Here is a 21,713-nt window from a genome sequence, read left to right as displayed (position 1 = left end):
TCTGAGTAGTGTGATTAAATCTCTTGCTATCCCACTCAGTCCTGCCTAAAATGTGAATCATTCCTTTGTTCAGTGTAACCACATTGAATACACTATCCAACCATCAGTCACTTCGCTCTCTAGGTAATCAAATGGACTGTCCCAGTATTCAGTGTTGTGTTGTAGTAGCACTTATATTACTTAATAACAGCCCCATAGATATTCACATAACATTATAGTATATTGTTATAATTGTTCTATTTTATTATTAGTTATTGTTGTTAATCTATTACTATGTCTAATTTATAAATTAAACTTTATCATAAATATATATGTTCAGGAAAAAACATAGTCTATGTAGGGTTTGGTACCATCTGTGGTTTCAAGCATTCACTGGGAGTCTCAGAATGTAACCCCTATGAATAAGGTGTGGAGCTACTGTAATAGCAAACTCTGAACTTGAAATTAGCACCAGGGAGAGCTTTTAGTCTTAACACAATTAACATAAACAATCAATTTCTTGTGGCTGAAGAGTCTGTCCCCATTTTAGGAGAATCACAGAGAAAGGGGTAGGATATTTTCATAGTATGGTTTTACCCTGTCAATTGTACATAGGATTAGTAAATGAAGAGTCAGAGTCTTTACCCTGAGAGACCATGTTCTCCTAACTGTCCAGCAGTCCTTCTGAGAAGCTTCCAAATACTTCCAACCTTTGGTGATGTCCTCAAATGTTGCTGCCTCCTGAAACAACACCAGCTGCTGCCACAGGGACCATTCTGTCTGGGGACCCTGGGCTAAAGAACTGTTGCAGCAGGACTGGGGAACACACAGTGGAAGGTGCCAGGAACAAAGGTGTGCCAAAATAAATGACTCCGAATGTGAGTCATGTGAACATTATATAACGGGAAAGATAACAGAGGTAAAGGTCAACTACAATAAGAGGACTCCAACTTGGTGGGTGAGGAAAAGGAGTTTTGCCCTCCTGGAAGGTCTGTAGGCCCAGCCTGTTTTGACACTGCATGAGCTGAAGCCCACATATTTCTCCAACAAAGCAGAGTCCAAGGGAACTCAAACACTCCAAAGTTGGGAAACACTTTCTGGTACAGGCTTGATGGTTCTGAATAGAGGTAGCAGGATATGTTTCCAGAAATGGAAAAATTATACCTATGTACACAGAGATATGCGCCCCTCCAAAAAGAGATACCCTAAATGGAGTCCATACTCCACTAAAATTGGAGAATTCCTCAGGGAGAGAACTTGATACTCAGGTATCTAAACTAAGAGTCCTTTGTTAGGACAACTCCAGGATATGTAATGGTGATGAGGCCAGGGGAAGGGTTCATATGAGCACAGGCATTCCAATAATCTTAGGAAAACAAGATCCCTGGGATCCCAGCCATTACATGAAGAGCTGAGGGGCGGAGCTGAATCCTGAGAAGGAGAGATGGAAATTTTTAAAAGCCCTAAGCAAGAGTCTTAGTTAAGCTGAGCCTGCTTCCAAGGTCCTGAAGTTTCTCCAATAGAAAAGCTTCAAATTCCCTTGTTCATCATGGTTAACCATGGAACATTCCTGATTCTAAGACATCACTGACTGTTACACCATTGACTTAATGATAACTTTGAGACGAAAACAGAACCTAGATTAAATGAACACATCCGAATTTAAAAATGTGAAAATACACATTTCAGAACTGAAGAAATAGAATGTTTGCACAATGCTCTTTAAGTGTGAGCTTAAGATCCTCAGTGCAAACTAACATTTAAAGGTGCTGAGAAGTCCTGTAGCAAACTAACCCACCCCCTCGCCCCACCCCAAGCCCCCTGTTTGTTTCATTCACTAGTGTCATTTAATCACTGACATGTAACTGTTTCTGAAGAAATATCTATTATCAGCCCACAATCCCAGTGGCCTCAAAAGAGACTTGAAACCACAAAGTATTCAATAGGATCCAGGAAAGCACCTTCCAGATTCCTCACTAAAACCAGGATCTCTTAGAAATTGAGTGGTTACACTGGCCACTATCTGAGGGCCTTCCAGAGCCTGCACAGGAAGTAAAAGCCTCATCTCTATTCTAGAAAAATTTAGAGGAAAGGCTGGAAGTAATTTATAATCAAAAGATGGATAATCACAAGTCTTTAATATGAGATATGGTCCTTATTCTATACCATGAAATTCTAAAGCACAGCCCAAGAGCCACATTTGACTAAGAGACTTATTTTGGTTGGTCAATCCAGTGTTTTTTAAAAAACAATCTGAATAATTTACCTATATTTACAGATTGGGAGAGTTCATGTAAAAATCTATAGATTTTTGACTTTTCCTGGAAAGTGAGCTTGGTTAGAAAATTGGTAACACCTTCCTTCCCACTCATCTGTGATTCTTTGCTTTGGCTGCCTGCCCCCTTCACCTCAAATGTCTTTCCACTGATCTTCTAAAATCACACCCAGCTCAAATTAGCCTTCTTCCTGATGCAATTAGCAACCATTTTTCCCTCCTCTGAACAGCCTTGGGGCACCGCTGTGTATTTTCAGTCCACTAGGGTCAGGTGTACACAACTTAGTAGATAGAGACTGAGCCTTCTACCTCGTTGTATGTTCTCAGAGGACAGATAAATATAGAGCTGAGACAAGGTGTTCAAAGGACATTTGTCAAACACTTCGCTTACAGGTATAGCAGCGAGGCAGTGCAGATGTATGGTTAAGAGCCTAGACTTGGGAAATTCAATTTCTGATTATCGTTTACTATGTGACTTACTTGGACATTATTGAGGTTTCAGTTTCAACTATAAAATGGAGAGAATACTAGTTTCCATCAGAATGGATTGTTACTATGACTCAAAGATAATGCAAAAGAAGCACTTAGTAGTGTTCCTGCACCTTCCACAACACACTAACTCTGGCTTATTCATCAAGACCTGGTTCGGACATCACCTTTGTGTGGTCTGATTCCTGACTTCATGGACTTGGTTCCCACCATCCCAGCCTCCACACATGTTCCACCTGCTAATGCCCCCCGTTCACTTGTCCTATGGCAGCCAGCCCAAGGCTAAATGAATGAGTGGGCTGGAAGGGAGGAGGAAAGGGCCAGAGACCACCAAACTCCTGTCATTTTGCAGGAGTAAGACACAAAAGTGGAAAAGGATGCACCAAAGGAAGTAGGGTCGGAAGCCCTCTCCATGCATACAGCCGCATTGCTCCTGATCTTACCTCACCTCTGAAATAGAGCTGCCGAAGACTGGCTTGACAGAAGGGGCTCCACGCCCACCCGAAGACCCACCCCCTGATGCTGGGGCGGTAAACCTTATTCTCCACCCTGAATAGGGTCTTTGTCCAGCCCAGCTTGTAGAGTGCTGCGTGCTTTGAGGAAGCTGGGGTTGGAGACAAAGTGATACCTAGGACTTGCATAGGTGTGACCTTGAACAACCAAGCCCTTCACTTAGGTCCCCTGCAGCAATATTGGGTACGTATTTCCCTACATTGTTCATAAGAAATGCCTCCAGCCTGGAAAGAAAACTGCATTCACCATTTTGCCTGTTTAAACACTTAAAGTGAGGACGGACAGGGGCATATGTTGTCAACACTGTACACCATTTTACTCGAACCTTTGCGAACTTGCATTTTAGATGTTTTAAGTTTTGGCCTAACGGAATTTGCGCAGCACTTGCCTAAACATTAGTAAGGAATGTCCCCAGGTATTCTATACTGAGGCTTCTCAGTGTCCCATGATAGCTTGAAGCAGTGGTCTAGATGCTACTGGAAGTCCCAGCAGCTCCTCTCAGACTTTATCCAATGGCAATATAAAACTTTTATGCAAAATTTTAACATGCTGTTCACATAATAGTCCATTAGGAGGAAGGCGGTAAGACTAGCTTCAAGTGAGGCATTGCTCCCAACTAGCTTTTCATCTAGGCCTTTTTAACGAACCATATGTATCCCAAAATGCTGCTGCCTGCTGTTAAAAAAAAAAAAATCCCTATCTTATTAGTCTGGATTTCAGAGAACTGTTAGGAAGCCACTAAGTAGGCCTGATTCCAAACAGCAAATGTCATCTGAACTTCCCTGAAAACTGACCCAATGAAAACTAGGTATTATCCAAAATCACCAAACATAAATAACACAAAAGCTCATTTACAAGTTTTTAATGAAAAATTGTATATGATTACTTTATTCCTGCATCTTCTCAATTGTTTCTTCCTTATATTTGCCCTTTTCCTTTCCTACTTGGCGAGATTTGGCTTTCCGTTCAAGGATCTTTTTGCGGTCTTTGTCCAGCTTTAGTCTAGTAATAACCACCTGCAGAAAAATTAGAAAAAAACAACACAGCACTTCTAAGTAACAGTACAGAACACATGGGAAGGCCCAACCAACATTCAACCCAGTTTACCAAACCTAGGGCAGTAGATACCTGATCATTAAATGTTTAACTCAGAAGTGCCAGAAATGATTCCTCAGCTCCCAAATAAAAGCTGGCTTAAATTTTCACTAATGCTCTACCAACAAAGGAGAAAAGGCAATGTGATGCCAGTGGTTTTCCTAACATACTCTTCCATGCTTTATTACAAACTATCTGCTTCTTTTTCTACCTCAACATTATCAATTATTCCACTTTCATCCTAGTTTTATAAGCTATATTTACAAGTCACATTGTTTCTCTAGTAGCTTTAGAACCATAAAATTGGAAATTATATGTAGCCTCCACTCATGTTTCAACCTACAAAACCTTTAGTGAAGCCACAGTACAGCTTATTTCAACAATCTAATTGCTCAAGACATCTAGACTATGATAAATTTTCATCTTATGCAGGAAAGTGAGTTAAGGGGAAGAGAATAATGGGCTAGGTCTAGAAATATATCATGGTGACCGAAAGAAAATTTCTGCCAACATGGAACTTATACTATATATATATGTGGGGGGCGGGGAGCGGCGAGGGAATGGAATGATGGAGAAAAGGGGCTAAACCATATAGGGTGATGAGGGAATGCACTACCAATAGGGCTACATTTGAATAAGACACCAGAAAAGTATCCTGAAAACAGCAAGTACAAAGGTCCAGAAGCACGAGATAGGTGTGTTTCTCAAATCTGGGTGTGTCTAAGAATCCACTTGAGGGCTTAAAACAGATCCCTGGGTCCCATCCCCAAATTCTACTTCTGTAGACCTGGGAACAGAATTTATAATTCTATCAAGTAGCCAGGTGATCTGGCTAACTACTGGACACTCTGAATAGCTATAGGAGCAGCAAGGCCAGTAGACTGGAACATGGAGAATGGAATAATATGAGGTGAAGTGGCTGGTGAGGTGGATTAGCTAAGGCAGGGGTCTCCAACCCCAGGGCTGTGGACCAGTACCGGTCCATGGCCTATTAGGAACCAGGCCACACAGCAGGTGGTGAGTGGCAGGCGAGTGAATGAAGCTTCATCTGTATTTGCAGCTGCTCCCCAGCGCTAGCATCACTGCCTCAGCTTTACCTCAATCATCGGGCATTAGATTCTCATAGAACTGGTCCCTGGTGCTAAAAAGGTTGGAGACCACCGAAGTAAGGTTTTGCAAGGCACTGATAGTTAACAAGCAGACAGGATTCTGGATATAACGAGATCGTCGTCGACAAGTCTTACTGCCTGATTAGAACTTATTAACACATGGCAAACTGTGAGAAGTTTCGATGATAAAAACAGGAGTTTGAACACGTCAGGTTTGAGATAAATTAGACATCCAAGTGGAAATGAAAAATAGACAAATGGACATTGAGGTCTGGGTTGGAGTCATCTACTTCTAGATATTTGGAAGTCCTAAAGCTGGAATAAGAGATGAAAATGACTATTGAACTACAAACTGAGGTGGAGTGTCATGATGCCTGTAATCTAGGGATGGGGAAAAGGGGTAAAGAAAATGTGGCAAAATGTCAGTAGTGAATTATAGGTGAACGATATGCAGGTGTTTTACAGTAGTAGTCGTTTAACTTTTCTGTAGTTTGAAAATTAGATTTATGGTGGCAACTTGAAATCTTAAACCTCAGTATATGAACATTTACACATCCACTTATTTACATTAAACATAATTAGAGACAGTGATATTAGAGAATTCACATTAAAGTCCAGGACAGAGGACAGATATTTGCTATGGGTATCAGGATCAGATTTTCTATCTTGGCTGAGATGTCATTTTATAAATGGCTCAATACCTACTTTGCAGAGTTGTAAAGCTGCCTTACTGTTAACTCGATTGTTTAATACACAAAAGCAAACAGGGTATAAGCTCCATTTCATCTAAAAATTATCCTATTTCCTGGATTTTAAGATCTGTTCATTGTTAAGGTTGTTGACTGATCAGCTTACTAATAGCTTTTGAGGAAAATATACTTTATATTTCTATGGGACTGCTTGGTAAACAAGAAATCATATTTGCCAATAATTGCTTTAATTTCCTTCTCCCCTCTCAAGCATTCTCAAAATACCTACCTTGCTGGGGTGAATGCCGACATGAACAGTTGTGCCATTAGCCTTCTCCCGCTGCACTCGTTCAATGTAGATGACATATTTCTTCCTGTAAACCTGGACTACTTTGCCAATTTGCTGCCCTTTGTAGTGTCCTCGCACAACCTAAATGCAAATTCAGAAATAACAGAAATATGCAGACAAAAAAAAAACACATTAATTTTGTAAGTCAGGATAACTGAATCTTGTGTACATCATTCAATCAGATCTATAAGACCTCTCAATTTTAAAACACATAAGTTTTTAGTGGAAATGAGCCAATAATTCTATCTCTGGCTTTAATTATAAACTTGTAAGTACACCACACCCTTATATAAGTCTACAATCATGGGCAGTGAACCTGTACAACTGATGGTTCAACAGTGTGGGCTTGTCACAAGTCCATTATGGCTTTCTGTAGCCAGTCGAAAACAAGAAAATCATCCCATCTCAAAAGGGAGCAATAGGCCACGAGTATTTAATTCACAACACATTTAAGTGTCCAACCTAGCACCAGAATACGCAGTAGCAGATACTTAATGAAATAAACCACTTCTGTCCCTGAGGTTACATAACATAGTTTTCCACCCAGGAGTCCCAGTGATCCCCAGCTTGTCAGGAGGGAACCCAAAGTACTTCTAGACTAATGTTTCTTTCCAGCTGTAGGCTCTCTTGCATTAATATATCTTGAAAGCAGAGAAGACTGCCTCCCAAATCTAATGGCTATCTTAGCACCAGCGTGCAACAACCAATGGTTGTTTGCAATTCATACAACTATTTTGGAATTGGTTTCATTTACCTAAATGGGTGCTAACCTCATGAAATAATATTGGTGATATGCAAGCCGCTTTAGAGATAGCTTGAATCCTTGCTGAAGGTTACAGCTAAGTAACATTCAGAGAAATTTTCACTTAAATAGATTTGACAAATTATTTTCTAGTAAACTCAATCACATGAAACCATGGTTCTGTTAGAACTTCTGTATCTGGATTTTGATTCTGATTGTTTACTGGTCTTCAAATGCCCCAACAATGACTAAACATATGAAGAAAATGATCAATCTAAAGTAATGTTCTGACATTCCTTGTTCTTGTTTAATCACGGCTGCATCTGACACTTAGGAAAACTAGTAAAAGTGAAGTAAGAACTGAAAAGCAGCATACTTTTTAGTCCCTGGCTCAACTCCTTTTGCAATCCTGGGAGCAAATGTCTCAGATGTATCACTCTCAGAATACATTCCCTTTTCTATGCCAGGTGTGCAAGATATTTACCAAGATGACCTGAACACAGTACATACCTGAACTTCATCATCTTTTCTGATAGGCATGGATCGAACATTGTACTTTTGTCTCAGCTCTTTGGAAAGAGGAGAAGACATAATCTTCCTGCGAATGTGGGAAGGTGCATTAAAATGCCTTTTACGGTTCTTGCTCCGGTCAGAAGTCACAAAGGGGTTGAACTTCATATTGGCTAAATAAAAAGTTAAAACAGGTGTAAACCCTTAAATCACCAAAACCAGCAACAATCTCATCTTCAAAGTTTAAAATGCTCACAGAAACTGTCATGATCTTTAACTCCTATCAGAAATTGCTTGAACTCAATGGCCTATTAGCTGAAGCTTAAAATTTAAAAAAATTTGCTTTACTGGGATGCCTTCAGTATTTGTTTACGGAAAAATATTTTTCATTACTAACACAGTTGTTTTCGTTATTCGACTTTGTTTACTCTCCAAACTGAAGTCCTGCCAACAGGACTTTTAGACAGAGATCGACCAACGTTAATCTACAGACTTGAATATGAACATATATAGCCCCCTCCAAAATGAATGCATCAGGCTACCCTTAAGAAACCTGAAAAATTCTGCACAGATCACGGGTCCAAAAAGCCTTCCAACAGGTGAACACGGTCTGGAAATTTCGTGGCTTTGCCAAGAACTTATCTCGAGACCATTCTTTAGGAAACTACACAACCCAGACCTGACACCACCTCGATAGGCCACCTTCCCTCTGGCTCCCGTTTGCGTCCCAAAACCTCTCTTCCCCCTTCCCCAGTCTGGCCCTTGTGCTAAGGGGAAGACAGGTTGAGACCATCTTGGCCCCGCTCTTTGGCTGCTACTCGGCTACTAGAAGAGTATCGACGCCCCCGGGATCAAAAGCCACCGCGCCCGTGAAAGGATGGCTACGGATTACAGATGCGTTCTTAATAAATCCTCACCCGCTGGAACTTCAGCGATGGCCACAGAAGGGAAGAGACCCACACACTACTTCCGGTTCTGTAAGTTTGCGAGAGCTCTCGCGAGACCGATGTCTTGTAAAGCGAGAGGAGCCCGGAGCTGGGAACAGAAAAGGAAATCGGGAAAGAAATTGATGACTAGTGTCACCTCGCGACTAGGAGGGGAACTGCGAGGGGCTGAAAAACAAGGTCCTGTGGCTTTTCTTCCGAGTTCTGGGTTCTATAGCTGCTTCTTCTGGGAAGGGCCATTACCCTAGTGGCGGGGACTGCTCAGGGTCTGAGTGCCCCGGGGGCTGCTGAGAAAGCGAGCAGCCCCAGGGGACCCCTGTCCTTTCACTACCGAGCGCCCAGCACCCCTTATTCCAGAAAGGGCAGGTCCTGTATTGACCGCCAGGTGACGCTAGGACTCTAGCCGGCCGGTCGCCTCGGTTACCCCGACACCACCATCCCCTCCAATCGCGAATGTATGGGCGTGTCGAGTGTGCGAGTCCTTTAACAAGCTCCATCCGGGCGCTGGCTGCTGCCCCGAAACCATGTCGTGTGTTGCATGTGCTGCAGAGCCCGTTCGAGCTTCGTTCTCCGGCCGAGATTCGTGGGGCTTTTGGAGGACTCGGGGCACGGATCCGCTTCGCATCCCGAGGGAGTAGGTCTGAACCAGCGTTTCTCCAGCGTTTCTAACGAGCTCCAAGGTGATCTTTAGGGTATTGGTCCGAGACCACACTTAGAAGGAACCTTTCTTTGCGGAGAGCTGTGCCCCTTTCTGAATTTTACTGCCTACTGTCATTCATTTCAGTATCTGATGGAAGCAGGGGAAAAGGGTGCGCTCCCTTGCAAATGAATTGCAGAGCCGGGTAAACTCCCAGAGCATGCCCCACCGCGCACCTGGTCAGGACTCGATTTCTGTGGAATGAATAATACAGGTGTCATACCGAGGGAAGACACATTTCACGTTACATAAGACGTAAGGGAGCTTGATAAGTGCTAAGGACACCTTTCTATTCACTTTACATTTTTAGCTACTTTAAACCACTAAATAACCTTGTGATGCTGGTATTGTCCCCAAGAAGTGATAGAAACTTGTGCAAGGTTATACAGAACATATAGGTTATAAATGAACCCATCCATGCAGGCTGGCTTCCTAGCCCCTTCTGGTAACTCTGTATATTGTCTCAATTTGCGGGACCCCCGCCCCCCGGGTCAAGTCAAAGAGTGATGGACCATATTCTTGAGGGCCCAGAGTAGAGCCAATAAAGAACATGTGTTTTTATGATTTAAAAATAGTTTTGGGGGAGGGGGTCAAATATATGGTGACAAAAAGAAATCTAACAATGGGAGGTGAACACAGTGTAAATATATATATGCCTTACTTAAAGTGTACAGCTGAAAGTTACTGGATTTTGTTAACCAATGTCACCATAAAAAATAAATTAATTTTAAAAAAGTAAAGGAAAAAAATAAATAAAAATAGTTGTATTCTTAAATATGCTGTGAAGGAAATAGCCCCAGATTTTAATTGTAATTTAAAAATTCAGTGAGAATTCCTCTGCAATTTGTTTCAACAAATGTTATTTATTTATATTATATTGAAATATAATAGACTAGTAGTTGCTTATATTTACATTGTACAATTCGATGAAGTTTTTTAAAATTATAGTTGGCATATAATAATATATTAGTTTCAGTTGTACAGTGTAGTGATTAGAGATCTATATAACTCACAAAGTGATCACCCCGCCAAATCTAGTACTCGTCCCCCTTACATATGTATTACATTGTTGACTCTTTTCCTTGTGCTACACTTCATGTCTCCATGACTATTTTGTAGCTATCCATTTGTACTTAGTCCCTTTGCCCTTTTCCACCACATCTAGGAGCCCTCAGAATAGTCTTTGTATCTGTGAGTTTATATCCATTTTTGTTGTTGTTTATTTTGTTCTTTAGATTTCACATGTACTTGAAATCATGTGGTCTTTATCTTTATCTGACTTACTTCATTTGGCGCAATATCTTCTAGGTCCATCAAGGCAATATCTTTTTCCATCCCCTCCTTTAGTCTCTATGTGTCTTTTAATCTGAAATGAATCTTGTAGGCAGCATATGTAGGGGTCTTGTTTTCTTATCTATTCAGCTACCCTATATTTTGGTTGGAGCACTTAATTCTTTTCCATTTGAGGTAATTATTGAAGGAATGTAGTTATTACTGTTCTTTATTCCTGTTTTTGATACAGTTTTTTTCTCTTAAAGAAGTCCCTCCAACATTTCCTGTAATACTGGCTTAGTGTCGATAAATTCCTTTAGCTTATTTTTGTCAGAGAACTTCTTTATCTGTCCTTCGACTCTAAATGATAGCTTGATGAATAAAACATTTTTGGTTGTAGATCCTGGGTTTTCATCACCTTGAATATTTTGTGCCAAGCCCTTCTGTCCTGCATAGTTTCTTTTGAAAAAATCAGCTGCCAGTCTTACTCTCTTGTAGGTAACTAACTGCTTTTCTCTTGCTGCTTTTAAGATTCTCTCTTTGTATTTAAGCTTTGGCATTGTAATTTAGATGTGTTATGGTGTGGGCCTCTTTGGGTTCATCTTTTGTGGGACTCTGAGCTTCCTGGGGTTGTATGTCTATTTCCTTTACCAGGTGAGGGAAATTTTCCATCATTATTTCTTCAAATAACTTTTCCTCTTCTTGTTCTCCCTCTTCTCCTTCAGGTGCTACTATGACACAGATATTTTTACATTTAATTTTATCCCATAAGTTCCTTAAATTATTATTATAGTCTTGGCTTTTCTTTTTCTTTTTCTTTTTGCCATTCTGATTGGGTGTCCTTGACTTCCCCATCCTCTATACAATGGTTTGATCCTCTTCCTCATCCACTCTGTTGATTCCATCTAATGTACTCTTCATCTCAGATAATGTGTTCTTCATTTCTGACTGATTTCCATTTTATAATTTCCACTTCCATTTTTATGTTTTTTTTTTTTTATCTTTTTGTTCTCACTGAGTTCATCTACACTTCCCTTACATTCATTGAGCACCCTTATAACCAGTGTTTTGAACTCTGCATCTGTTAGATTGTTTGACTCCATTATTCCTGGATCTCTGTTCTGTTCTCTCATATGGTTTCTGCTTCTTTGTCTTCCCATTTTGGCTGCCTTTCTGGGTCTGTTTCTATGTACTAAGTAAAGCTCCTAAGTCTCCTGGTCTTATTAGCGTGGATTTATGAAGTAGGTGTCCAGTGGCACAGTCCTGAGAGGGGTTCAGCTGCAGGTCAAATTTAGCCCAAGCCTCTACCCCTCCAGGGCCACCTGTTAAGATTCAGCAAGCAATCCACAGATGCCATGCTTATAGTTGTCTCAAGAGGCCACGCCAGAAACTGAGGCCAACTGTCACTCAGCAAGGAGCACCTGACTCACTGAGGATATACCTGGATGTGGCTTGGGTGGGGTCACAGGTTGGAGGAGACAGAGTTTCAGGAACTCCTCTGGGCGGAGTGACCTCTGTTATCCAGTTCGTTGACATCTCAGCTATGGCAGTGCTGCATCCACACACTGGCAGTGGGGAGGGCTTAACAGAAGAACAATGGATAGCACTAGCACTTCTGCCCAGGAGAAATCCTCGCCTTTAGCCCTCGCTCCAACAACTCAGTGTCTTCCTGTAAGTCCTTGGTCCCCTGGAGCAGCCCACTGGGCACTGGTGCTCAGAGAAAGCAGGTTTGTCACCGCAAAAGTTCACTTGCAGACACAGCCCCTTGAAGAGGATGTCTGTAGCTGTTGTAGCCTCTGTCCCGTGAAGCTGCTTTGGACCAGGCAGCCTCACATCTTCACCACTTTCTACTTCCTTTCGTTGCAGGGTGATTTCTTAAATCTCTCCCTAATTGTAGAGCTTCTGTTCATCTAGACCCCAGGCGACTCTGTGTGTTGTTTGCTCTGTGTTTCCATCACAATTTTGATTTGGTCGCAAGAGAGGACGAACAAAGCCTCTATCATCTACACTATTTTTCCTGGGCTCCCAACAAATATTTATTGTCTTTCATGGGCCAGCCCTGAACTAGACACTGGAACTTCACAATCAAATTAGTCAAAGTTTCTGCCTGTAGGAAGCTCATGGCCTAAGGGGAGAGATAAACAATGAAATCAACAACCACAGGACCCTAGGAAAAGCACTTGCTGAGCTGAGCCTGGTGTCCTTGGTGCTTTTGTGCTTCAGGAACAGAGAGAGCTTTGGGGTCAGGGAAGACTTATGGGGTGAGGTCACCCTTGACTGAGTTTTTAAGAATGTAAAATTAGCTCCATGAGGCAGGTGGGAATAACCTGAGGGCAGTCATGGGTGTGAAGCAGTGTGACACACTGTCTCCAGGAGCCAGGTCCTTATGGCTGGAGTGCTGGGCATTCAGAGAGAAGCCCACTGGGTTCTGAGGCAAGTGGAGTTTGATTTGGATGCTGAGAGCCAAAAGCACCTGTCTTTCTACCTTGCCTTCCTTTCTGGTCTTCACATTCTCATCCCCTTCTCTTCTTACTGCCCTTACTTGTTTCCTTAACTCTCTCTTCTTCAGGTCTCCCTATTATCTTCCTCTCTTCCCACACAAATCCTGTCTCTGTTTCTTCGTTCCAGCCGCTCTATTATTTTTCTGCTGTCAACCTTCCCTCTGAGGCCTCCTTATCTTCCCTCCTTCATCTTAACACTGAGTCATCAAAATTAAACCTTCAACCCACCATTTGGACAGCATAACCACTTTGTACAGTGTGAAGATTACTGGAGTACCAATTTTACACACAGATGCAAATTACTGGTAGCATAGTTATAGAGTCAGTTTATCTTCCCAAGTGTCTGTTGGATATCTTGGCTCCACCCTGCTGTTCTCTGGCCACCTAGCTTGGCTGTCCTTTCTCTCTCTCTCTCTTCCTTACATTCCTTTACATGATTAGAAAAACTGGCTCTTTCGGATCATATTGAAGCTGGTCTTTGTGGACCACTAAGACACACTGAAGCAGGAATTACTCAGATTTTATTCCTACATCTCTGGACTAAACATTTTTCTAGACACCAAACATGCATTCTTCAAGTATTTATCCAGCTTTGATTCTTTACTAAATTTTATGCCAGGCACTTGGCGCAATCTTACCAAGGTCAGTAAGATCTAACCTCTCCTTAAGGAGCAACTTGTCTTCAAATACACATAATAAAGTGTCTCAGGAAGATGATGGAATGCAGTCCGTTCTGAGATAGGGGTTTAGAAAGTCTTCAGAGGTAATCCTGGAACTGTTTCTGGAGAGCTAGGTAGGAGCTTTTCAGGTAGACAGAGGGAAGTGTGTTCCAGGTAGAAGGACATGTCCAAGCAAACTCCCAAAGGTCTGCACCAGCACTGGTTGTTGGAAATGCAAATAGTTTGTGTTGAGAATTAGTGCGGCATTCATTTGTATTGGGTTGGGGAGGATAGAGGAAAGTGAGGAAGTGTGAGGATAGGGCAAGGTGATTTATTTTGTGCCAAAAAAGACACTTGGACTGATAAGGTGGCGAAAGGGAAAAGTGAAGATGGCAGCAGAGCTGTCTATGTCATCTGCAGTCTTCATCGAGGGGAAAAGTCATGGGACTATATCTGAGGGCACAGAGGTCCCTACTGTGCACACCTAGGCTCCTGGCAACCTTGACCCTGAGCCCACCAGCAGCGTATGGATCCTTTGTTCAGCTGGCCTAGACTGTATATATTAGAGCAAGTATATATTAGAGGTAAAGGTTATTGTGGTATGTTAAACAAAAATCTTAACTTCCAAAGCAGAAAGTCTTTTTTAAAAGAAAGGGTTTATTGGGCTATTGCTAGCAAGAGAAAGACCAGGTCCTGGGTCATGAAATCTAAACCACCAGCAACGGTGCTAGATAGACAAGCCAACATGTCCACCATCCTGGAGTCAGTGGCCTTTTTTATACATCAAGTAATGGGGAGAGAGATGTAAGTTGTTTTGAAAGAATTCACATTGGCTACCAATAAGGATAATGTGAAATGGGGGTAACAGTTTGAAAAGTTTATGTGTAAGCAAGAAGGGGAGGCTCCTGGGGTGGTGCCCAGTGGAAATAACCACCTGGAAGTTAATTCAAAGTCCCAGCATACACTCTGGAATGTAAGCAGTCTTTTGTTGGTTGTACACTGCATGTGTTAACTGATTAACTCCTACTTGTATCTTCCTTCCACCCTCTGGCTTGCTGTAATATAATTTAGGTCATCTCAGAATTTTCTCCTTGTCTGATAGGAGGTGGCTGCGTGTCTGTGTGTGTAAGTGGGGATGCCTCTGGACAAGGGGAGGAAGAGAAGAGTGAGAATTTACATTTAACCACAGGCCTCCATCTGTCTGTCTGTCTGTCTGTTTACCTACCTACCTGTCTTTATGGAATGGTATTTTCCTGTAGTGCCCTGACCCGATGGTGGTTACTTAAAGCAAAAGATTTTATTTTAAAAAGGGAAGGAAAGGTAGAGAAGAATCAAAACAAGCATGTAAAATGATGGGGCCCAAAGAAATCCATAGGAACTTAGAAACACTGAGAATGTTAAATGTTTTACTTTCCTTCCTGGGGTTCCTGTTAAGCACAAAATGTCACACCTCCAACCAGACAAACCAGCCCCACTGAGCCAGTAGCTGACACTCTTGAACCACAGGATAAGCAGTCTGTCAGCTTGTGAATGTTCTTGAGCCAGCTCTTCACAGGGCAGCAGGTATGTACACTGAAGATATCTTTAGCTTCTAATGTAATTTTTCAATTTAATTTGTGAATACGTAATATGTTTACTTGGTTTAAAAATCAAAAAGTGTCAAAGGGAAAGGGAAAATTCTCCCTCCCGTTTCATTATTTTCTCACTCCCTTCCACAGTTAATCACTGTTCTTTTTGTGTGTATTTTTCCCCAATTTCTTTATGCATAAATAAGGAAATAAAAATGTAAATTCTTATTCCCCCACTTTCTCTACAAATTGTAGTATGTGATACCAGTGTTCCACACCTTGCTTTTCCCCATTGGCCATTGTATCTTGGAGTCTTTCCATGTCGGTTCATAGTCTCCTACCTTGTTCTTTTTGCAGCTGCACGGTAGTCCCTTCATCTTATGTTATACAGCCAGTTCCCCATTCATTGGCATGTAGAGTTTCCCCAACCCTTGGTTATTATGAACAATGCTGCACTTACATAACACTGTACATATGTTACAGGCAGGTATATGTGTAAGGTACATTTCTAGAACAGGAATTGCTGGGGAAAGTGGAAATTTTGATAGACACTGTCAAATTTCCTTTCCTAGAGGTTTACCAACGTACATTTCCACCTCCTCATCTGGTTCTCTTTAGCTCTGGCAGCAGAGTGGGTTTTGAAACTTTCATGGTTTAACAAGCTAATAGGTGAAAAATGGTATGCCAGCAGAATTTTAATTTTCATTTCCTTCAAAGAAGTGGCTGAATAAATATTTAGGAGCCATTTGGATTTGTATTTTCAAACTGTCTTTTTCATCTAAAGTGAATTATCTTAAAAGTCTAAGCTCAGAGCTTCCCACATGCATTTGTAATGTCTCTAGAATCTTTGAGAAAATATATACCTTTATTTAAAAAATAGCTTTTGACATTTTTGATAATAAAAGAATTGCTATCTACAATTCACCTCTGAACAATATGAAAACACTACAGGTATTTTGAAATTAACTTTTGGCAAACACAACAGAATCTGAAAAGAATAAAATCAGGTCCCCAGAAATCCATGACACTGTTTAAAGCAGCCTGGTTGATATTAAAACAGACTCATTAGAGCCTTTGTAAATGTAACATTTCATTCCTATAATAAATATTTTCCCCATGAATCCACCTGTATCCCCCTCCCAAATAGCACGTATCCTCTTCTCTAGTCTTGAGAGCATAAAGAAGCCTATACGTGCTTTAAATCAACTATATGTGCTTTAAATCCCCTGTAGTGTGGATCCCATTCCCCAGCAGTCCCCTAATGACCACTACTTCAGGCATTTGGGAACTAGATAAGAGGCAGAGCACTATTTATTTCCCCATAGATAGCAAACTGCCGAGAGACAGCTCAGCTGTTAGTAAACCTGGGCTGTAAACAACTACCTCTTTGAGAGAATAACTGGACATTTCATTTTGTTGTTTTCAATCCTAAAATTAATTTAAGATTATAGCCCACGGACTTATGGTCCTTTAATAAACAGAAAGTGGCAGTTCTCAAATGACTTTCTCCCTAGTGGTCCTCATCAAGGACCCCCAGGACAGTCCTGGGTGGGGGTCCCTAGGTAAAGAGGCCCTGGCCAGTGGCCAACAGCACCTGGATTTCAGGATTCATTGAGACAGTAGTGTTGTGATGAGCACAGCTGTTTTCTTGCCCACCCTTCCTCACCCAGCCCAGACTGGGAATTCACCTCCTAAACTGGCCCAGCTGGTGTGGCCTCTAATGAGTGGTTGTGTCATAAGAAGGACTTGGGCTGGGAGAGAGGCTGGAGCCCCCAGGGGTTAATTTGCCCACATAGTTTTCAGCTGACTCAAGTCTCAGCCATCAGGCTTCCCCTGCTCTCCCTGTCTACCAGTCCATCCTTGAGAACTCAAGACTCAAAATTTGGACTATTCCTTGGGCCTGGGAAGCTTGGGTAAGACCTCTGATTCTGTTTGTAGGCCAGTGTCCTGGCCTCAGCTTCTATCAACAAACCTGTTTCCTGATGTGGCCTCAGCTCCCTATAAAGACTTTTTTTCTTAAATGAGCTACTTCCTCAGGGAAAACCTTCTGGCTGGCGATTTGGGGGCGGGAAGGTACACACTGGCGCAGCTGTGCGGGTCATGGATGGGTGCTGAGATTCTGGGAAGCACATGTGCCTTCAGCCCCTGTGCCACCTCTCTTGTTTGTTCCTGAGAGAAAACTAGAGAACGCTGGGTGGGAATTCTGACCCAGATGAGTCCTGCCATTGGGACCCCATCTAGCAGAATTCTTTGTCTCCACAAGAGAGCCTCACCTGGCTTCAGGTAGGTCACCTGGCACATAAAGACTACATCTCAGGGTTGGTGACCCCACAGCCTAGAGGAAGATATTTGCTGAAGATACACAGGGGTGGGAGGATGGCACAGCTGTTGTTTCTGAGGCGGGGCTTCCATCACATTTTCCACCCTGGCCTGGAACCTGGAGTTTCCGGTTCAGTCCAGAGCTCAGTTCCTCAGCTCAGCTCTAGTCTCAGAGATCACCAGCCCCCAGCCTCCCTGTCATGCCTGAACCCCTGCTGGGAGTGAGGAGCTAGAGGTGAGGAGATGCCACCATACTTTCAGTCAGCACCATCCTAACGCTGTTTCTCTGTCCCAGGCCTGCCCTCTGTCCACCTGCCCCTCAGGGCTTGGTTGGATCAGCTCTGCTCTGGGGGCCCTCTGCCCGCTTCCAGGCCATGGCCAGTCTGGCGAGGTGGAGTGGCGCAGCTTCCAGGGCAGCTCTCTGGCCAGGCCTCGCTAGGCGGCCCCTATGGATGCCACCACTCATGCCTGCTTCCTCACCAGCAGCACCCAGGGCAAGATGGCGGCTACCACAGCCACTATGGCGATGAGGGTGATGAGCAGGAGGGCCCGGGAGCGGCAGCAGAATGACCGAGTGGAGCTGGGTACCGGGGATGCCTCAGAGAGCTCTGCCAGGCTGCGCCGCGGCAGGACACTGTCCTGTTCCCCCAGAGGCATCCCATGGCGGCTGATGATGAAGATCTGTGGCTCCCGGGGCAGACTGGGCAGCAGGTCCAACGGGAGCTGGCCACTCTGACTCGGGGATGGTCTCCATACAGGTTGGGAGATGGCCAGGGGGTTCGTGTGGCCCGGGGTGTCTGATGGTGGCCCAGAGGGCAGGCCCATTGGCACAGTCAGAGTCTGGGAGCTCTTGTCCAGCATGGAGGGCCAGCGGGAGCTCTTTTTGCTGAGGAAGGTGACGTAGCGGCAAATGGGGCAGACAATGGTCCTCTGGACCTGCCCATCCACGCGAGTGGAGAGTAGGTACTTGACTAGGCAGTCATGGCAGAACACATGGCCACAGCTGAGTGTCCGGATGGCACCCTCCAGATCACGGAACTTCTCATAGCACACAGGGCACTCGCTGCCGGAGCTGTCCTTACTCTCCCCTTCTGACATGGCCGCTCTGGGAAAGCAGGGCCTTAGCTGTGGGAAGGAAGGGCTGTGAGCATCAGTGCCTTTTTCCTCCTTTGCTCCCCTCCCTAACTCCCTCCACCTCTGCCTCCTTCTTCCCTTTCTTCTTGTCTCCTGTTCTCTATTTTTCCCCTTTCCCCTTCCCTCTTTTGCTGCTCCTTCTCAGTGGCCTACCTGAATTAGAATTAAACTAAGTCATGATACCCTTAGGAGGAGATGAGGAGGCACTTCCGGAAGGGGGAATTGGGAAACAGATAAGACAGATCCCAGCCCAGACACATTGGATTCCGGCAGGAGGTGCATAGAGTGTGATAAAGAAATAGCCTCCCTGATACTTCATCTCAACCATGACATGCACACATGATGAGATCACCACTACCTCTTCCTGGTTCCTTGCCAGAAGTGAAGGCAGGAAGACCCAGTTCCCAGGGAAGCAGGTAGCTGAGGAGATGCTCCCCTAGCCTCAGTCCAGGCCCCAGTGTGGGCCTGTGCCCAGACCGGCCATTTTCCAGAAAAACCTCTGCTGCTTCTCAGTCTCCCCACTTGGGTCGGCCAATCCATTGCTCTGTATCCAGCCACTGGATTGAATTCTTCTGTGCTATGTGTGGCTGTAAAGCAATGATTGTTTTGAAAATAAAATGTAGAACTTACATGTCCAAATTCCTGCTGGCCCTCCGTATAGTCACGTCAGTGAGCTGTGGGCTCATTCCTTCACCTGCCACAGCTCAGTCATTCTTCGAATTCTTCTCAGAGGACTTCCTGAGGCTGCCAGAGAACCTTCTGATTAATCTCAGTGAAGGCAGATTTTCTTCCTTCAAGGATATGTCTGGTATTGTGAAAATGGCCAGAAGTTGCCAGGAGCCAAGCCTGGTGGGAAAGTAAATGAGTGCTCAAGTGGCATGATATTGTTTTAAATTAAAGATACAGAGTCGCCATAAAGTTACAATGTGGATTTTAAACATCTGAGAGCAAAGGAGAGGCTCCAAAAATGTTCTCAGCAGAATTGTTGATTAAGTACACAGCTTCCCAAGATGATGACCTTGAAGGGAACCAGCCATTTGGGTATGTGGCGAGGCCCAAGTGTCCTCATTTAAAAGTCCCCAGTAACACAACTGTGTAGTCTAAACTAATCTAGAACCGCCTCCTTAGAAGGAACCATGATCACCTGTTATTGATATATCCTTCCATCAATGACAAAAGACCCCTGGACATACCGACAGGTAGAATGGACGATTACATAATAGAAACAAGATAAGTTAATAGGAGAACAACTACAGTTTGTCAAATAACAGATCTTTTAAACTATCTCCCCTCTCTTGGTAAAATCTATTTATCATGTTGAAAATGTTTCACAACTAAGAAGGAGCCAAAATATGTAAAGGTAATTTCTCCACAAAAGCCTGATGAAATTTGGGGGCCTGGGACCCTGCAGGCAGCACCAAAACCTGTAAAAGGGTTTTCAAGCTTTGGTTTCTGAGGTCAATGGAGCTCCCAGGCTGGGAGTGGGGTTTCAAGCGCTCAGACTCTAGAGTGAGGTTCAAATCCCTGATACGCCTGTTACTGTCTGTATAACCTCAGGCAAGTTATTTAACCTATCACAGCCTCAGTTTCTCATCTGTAAAATGGGGTTGATAATAGTATTACCTTCCTCTCAGAGTTGTTCAGAGTACTAAGTGAGCTAATGTGAGTGAAGAGTCTGGCACACAATAAGTGCTTGATAAATAATAGGTGTCATTGTTAAGGCTGGCCAAATTCTCTCCCCTCTTAGTATCTGCTTTTACTTCCTTCTCTCTCCTTACCAGATGGTCCTTATTATGTAAATGACTAAAAAATCACACACCCCTAACAGAGAGCAGCTCCCCTCAAATTAGAATAACTGAACAAGATGACAATAGATTAGGTAAGTGATAGGCAATAGGTAAAAACTAAGATGGTGATGCCAGTGTTTCTCAGCCATTTTTGTTTCCTAATGCTTGCAAATGTCTAAACTGAACTGGAATTATTCTCTGAATGACCATGATTTTCTTAAGCCAACCAACTGTTCTTGTGTTTCATAATTTCCCATAGACATATAGTGGCAATTCATTCTGTCCATCTATCCTGCTGCATGCTAGGTATTGAGCTAGGCATTTGAGAAAAGTAGTGGTCAAGAAAGTCCTTCATGAAACTTTAGAGCTTAGTGGACATTTATAAATTTTCTTGAAAAAGATTTCTAAGAAGGAATGATCAATAGCTTAAATTATTTGGATAACTGAGAGGTAGGTATCAAAATAGGCAAGAGAATTAAAGCAGATAGATAAGAGAATGATGGGGGAAGAAAAGACTTTTGAGGTAATTTAGTTGAATTTAGTTTCATAGGTGAGCAGCCCCATGTCCAGAGAGGAGGAAGTGACTTGTCTGAGGCCCCTGCGATGGAGAGGGAGATGGCAAAGGGAGGGGCTGGAGAGAGAGAGAGAGAGAGAGAGAGAGAGAGAGAGAGAGAGAGAGAGAGAGAGGAAGAGGAAGAGGAAGAGAGAAGATTCCACAGATGATACAGGAGCCTGTTAGGAACTGGGCCGCACACCAGGAGGTGAGTGGCAGGCAAGAGAGCAAAGCTTCATCTGTATTCGCGGCCACTCCCCAGTGCTAGCATCACCACTTCAGCTCCACCTCAGATCATTGGGTGATAGATTCTTATAGGAGCACTGGTCCCTGGTGCCCAAAAGGTTATTGGAATCAATTGATAGATCGAGTGAGTAGATATTAGCTGAGTCAGTAAGCATTATCTTCCTTGAGATGAATAGGGGAGGGGGGAGGAGAACCTCTATTTTACATGTGAGTTTGTGGCGAAGTAAGGGATCCACATGATGCAAAAGATATGCCAGTCCTCACCGATGGCTTCTCTGGGCAA

The 21,713-nt window shown here is 43.2% G+C and overlaps 2 protein-coding genes across 2 annotated transcripts; both read right to left on the bottom strand.

Annotated features, from left to right (window-relative positions):
* Positions 1 to 4,102: 4,102 nt before the first annotated feature.
* Positions 4,103 to 8,771, bottom strand: RPL26 (ribosomal protein L26). Its single transcript, XM_016154704.2, has 4 exons — positions 8,668 to 8,771; positions 7,751 to 7,923; positions 6,439 to 6,579; positions 4,103 to 4,272 (listed from the first exon to the last, which is right to left on the bottom strand). The coding sequence occupies exons 2-4, from the start codon at positions 7,916 to 7,918 to the stop codon at positions 4,144 to 4,146; spliced, it is 438 nt and encodes a 145-aa protein (XP_016010190.1). The 5' UTR covers positions 7,919 to 7,923; positions 8,668 to 8,771; the 3' UTR covers positions 4,103 to 4,143.
* Positions 8,772 to 18,172: 9,401 nt separating this feature from the next.
* RNF222 (ring finger protein 222) lies at positions 18,173 to 19,627 on the bottom strand. Its single transcript, XM_036223564.1, has 2 exons — positions 19,475 to 19,627; positions 18,173 to 18,835 (listed from the first exon to the last, which is right to left on the bottom strand). The coding sequence occupies exon 2, from the start codon at positions 18,806 to 18,808 to the stop codon at positions 18,173 to 18,175; it is 636 nt and encodes a 211-aa protein (XP_036079457.1). The 5' UTR covers positions 18,809 to 18,835; positions 19,475 to 19,627.
* Between the last annotated feature and the right edge of the window lie 2,086 nt (positions 19,628 to 21,713).

This window comes from Rousettus aegyptiacus, unplaced genomic scaffold (genome assembly GCF_014176215.1).
Source record: "Rousettus aegyptiacus isolate mRouAeg1 unplaced genomic scaffold, mRouAeg1.p scaffold_m13_p_6, whole genome shotgun sequence".
Classification (NCBI taxonomy): domain Eukaryota; kingdom Metazoa; phylum Chordata; class Mammalia; order Chiroptera; family Pteropodidae; genus Rousettus; species Rousettus aegyptiacus.
This window is presented reverse-complemented; position numbering and strand designations above follow the sequence as displayed.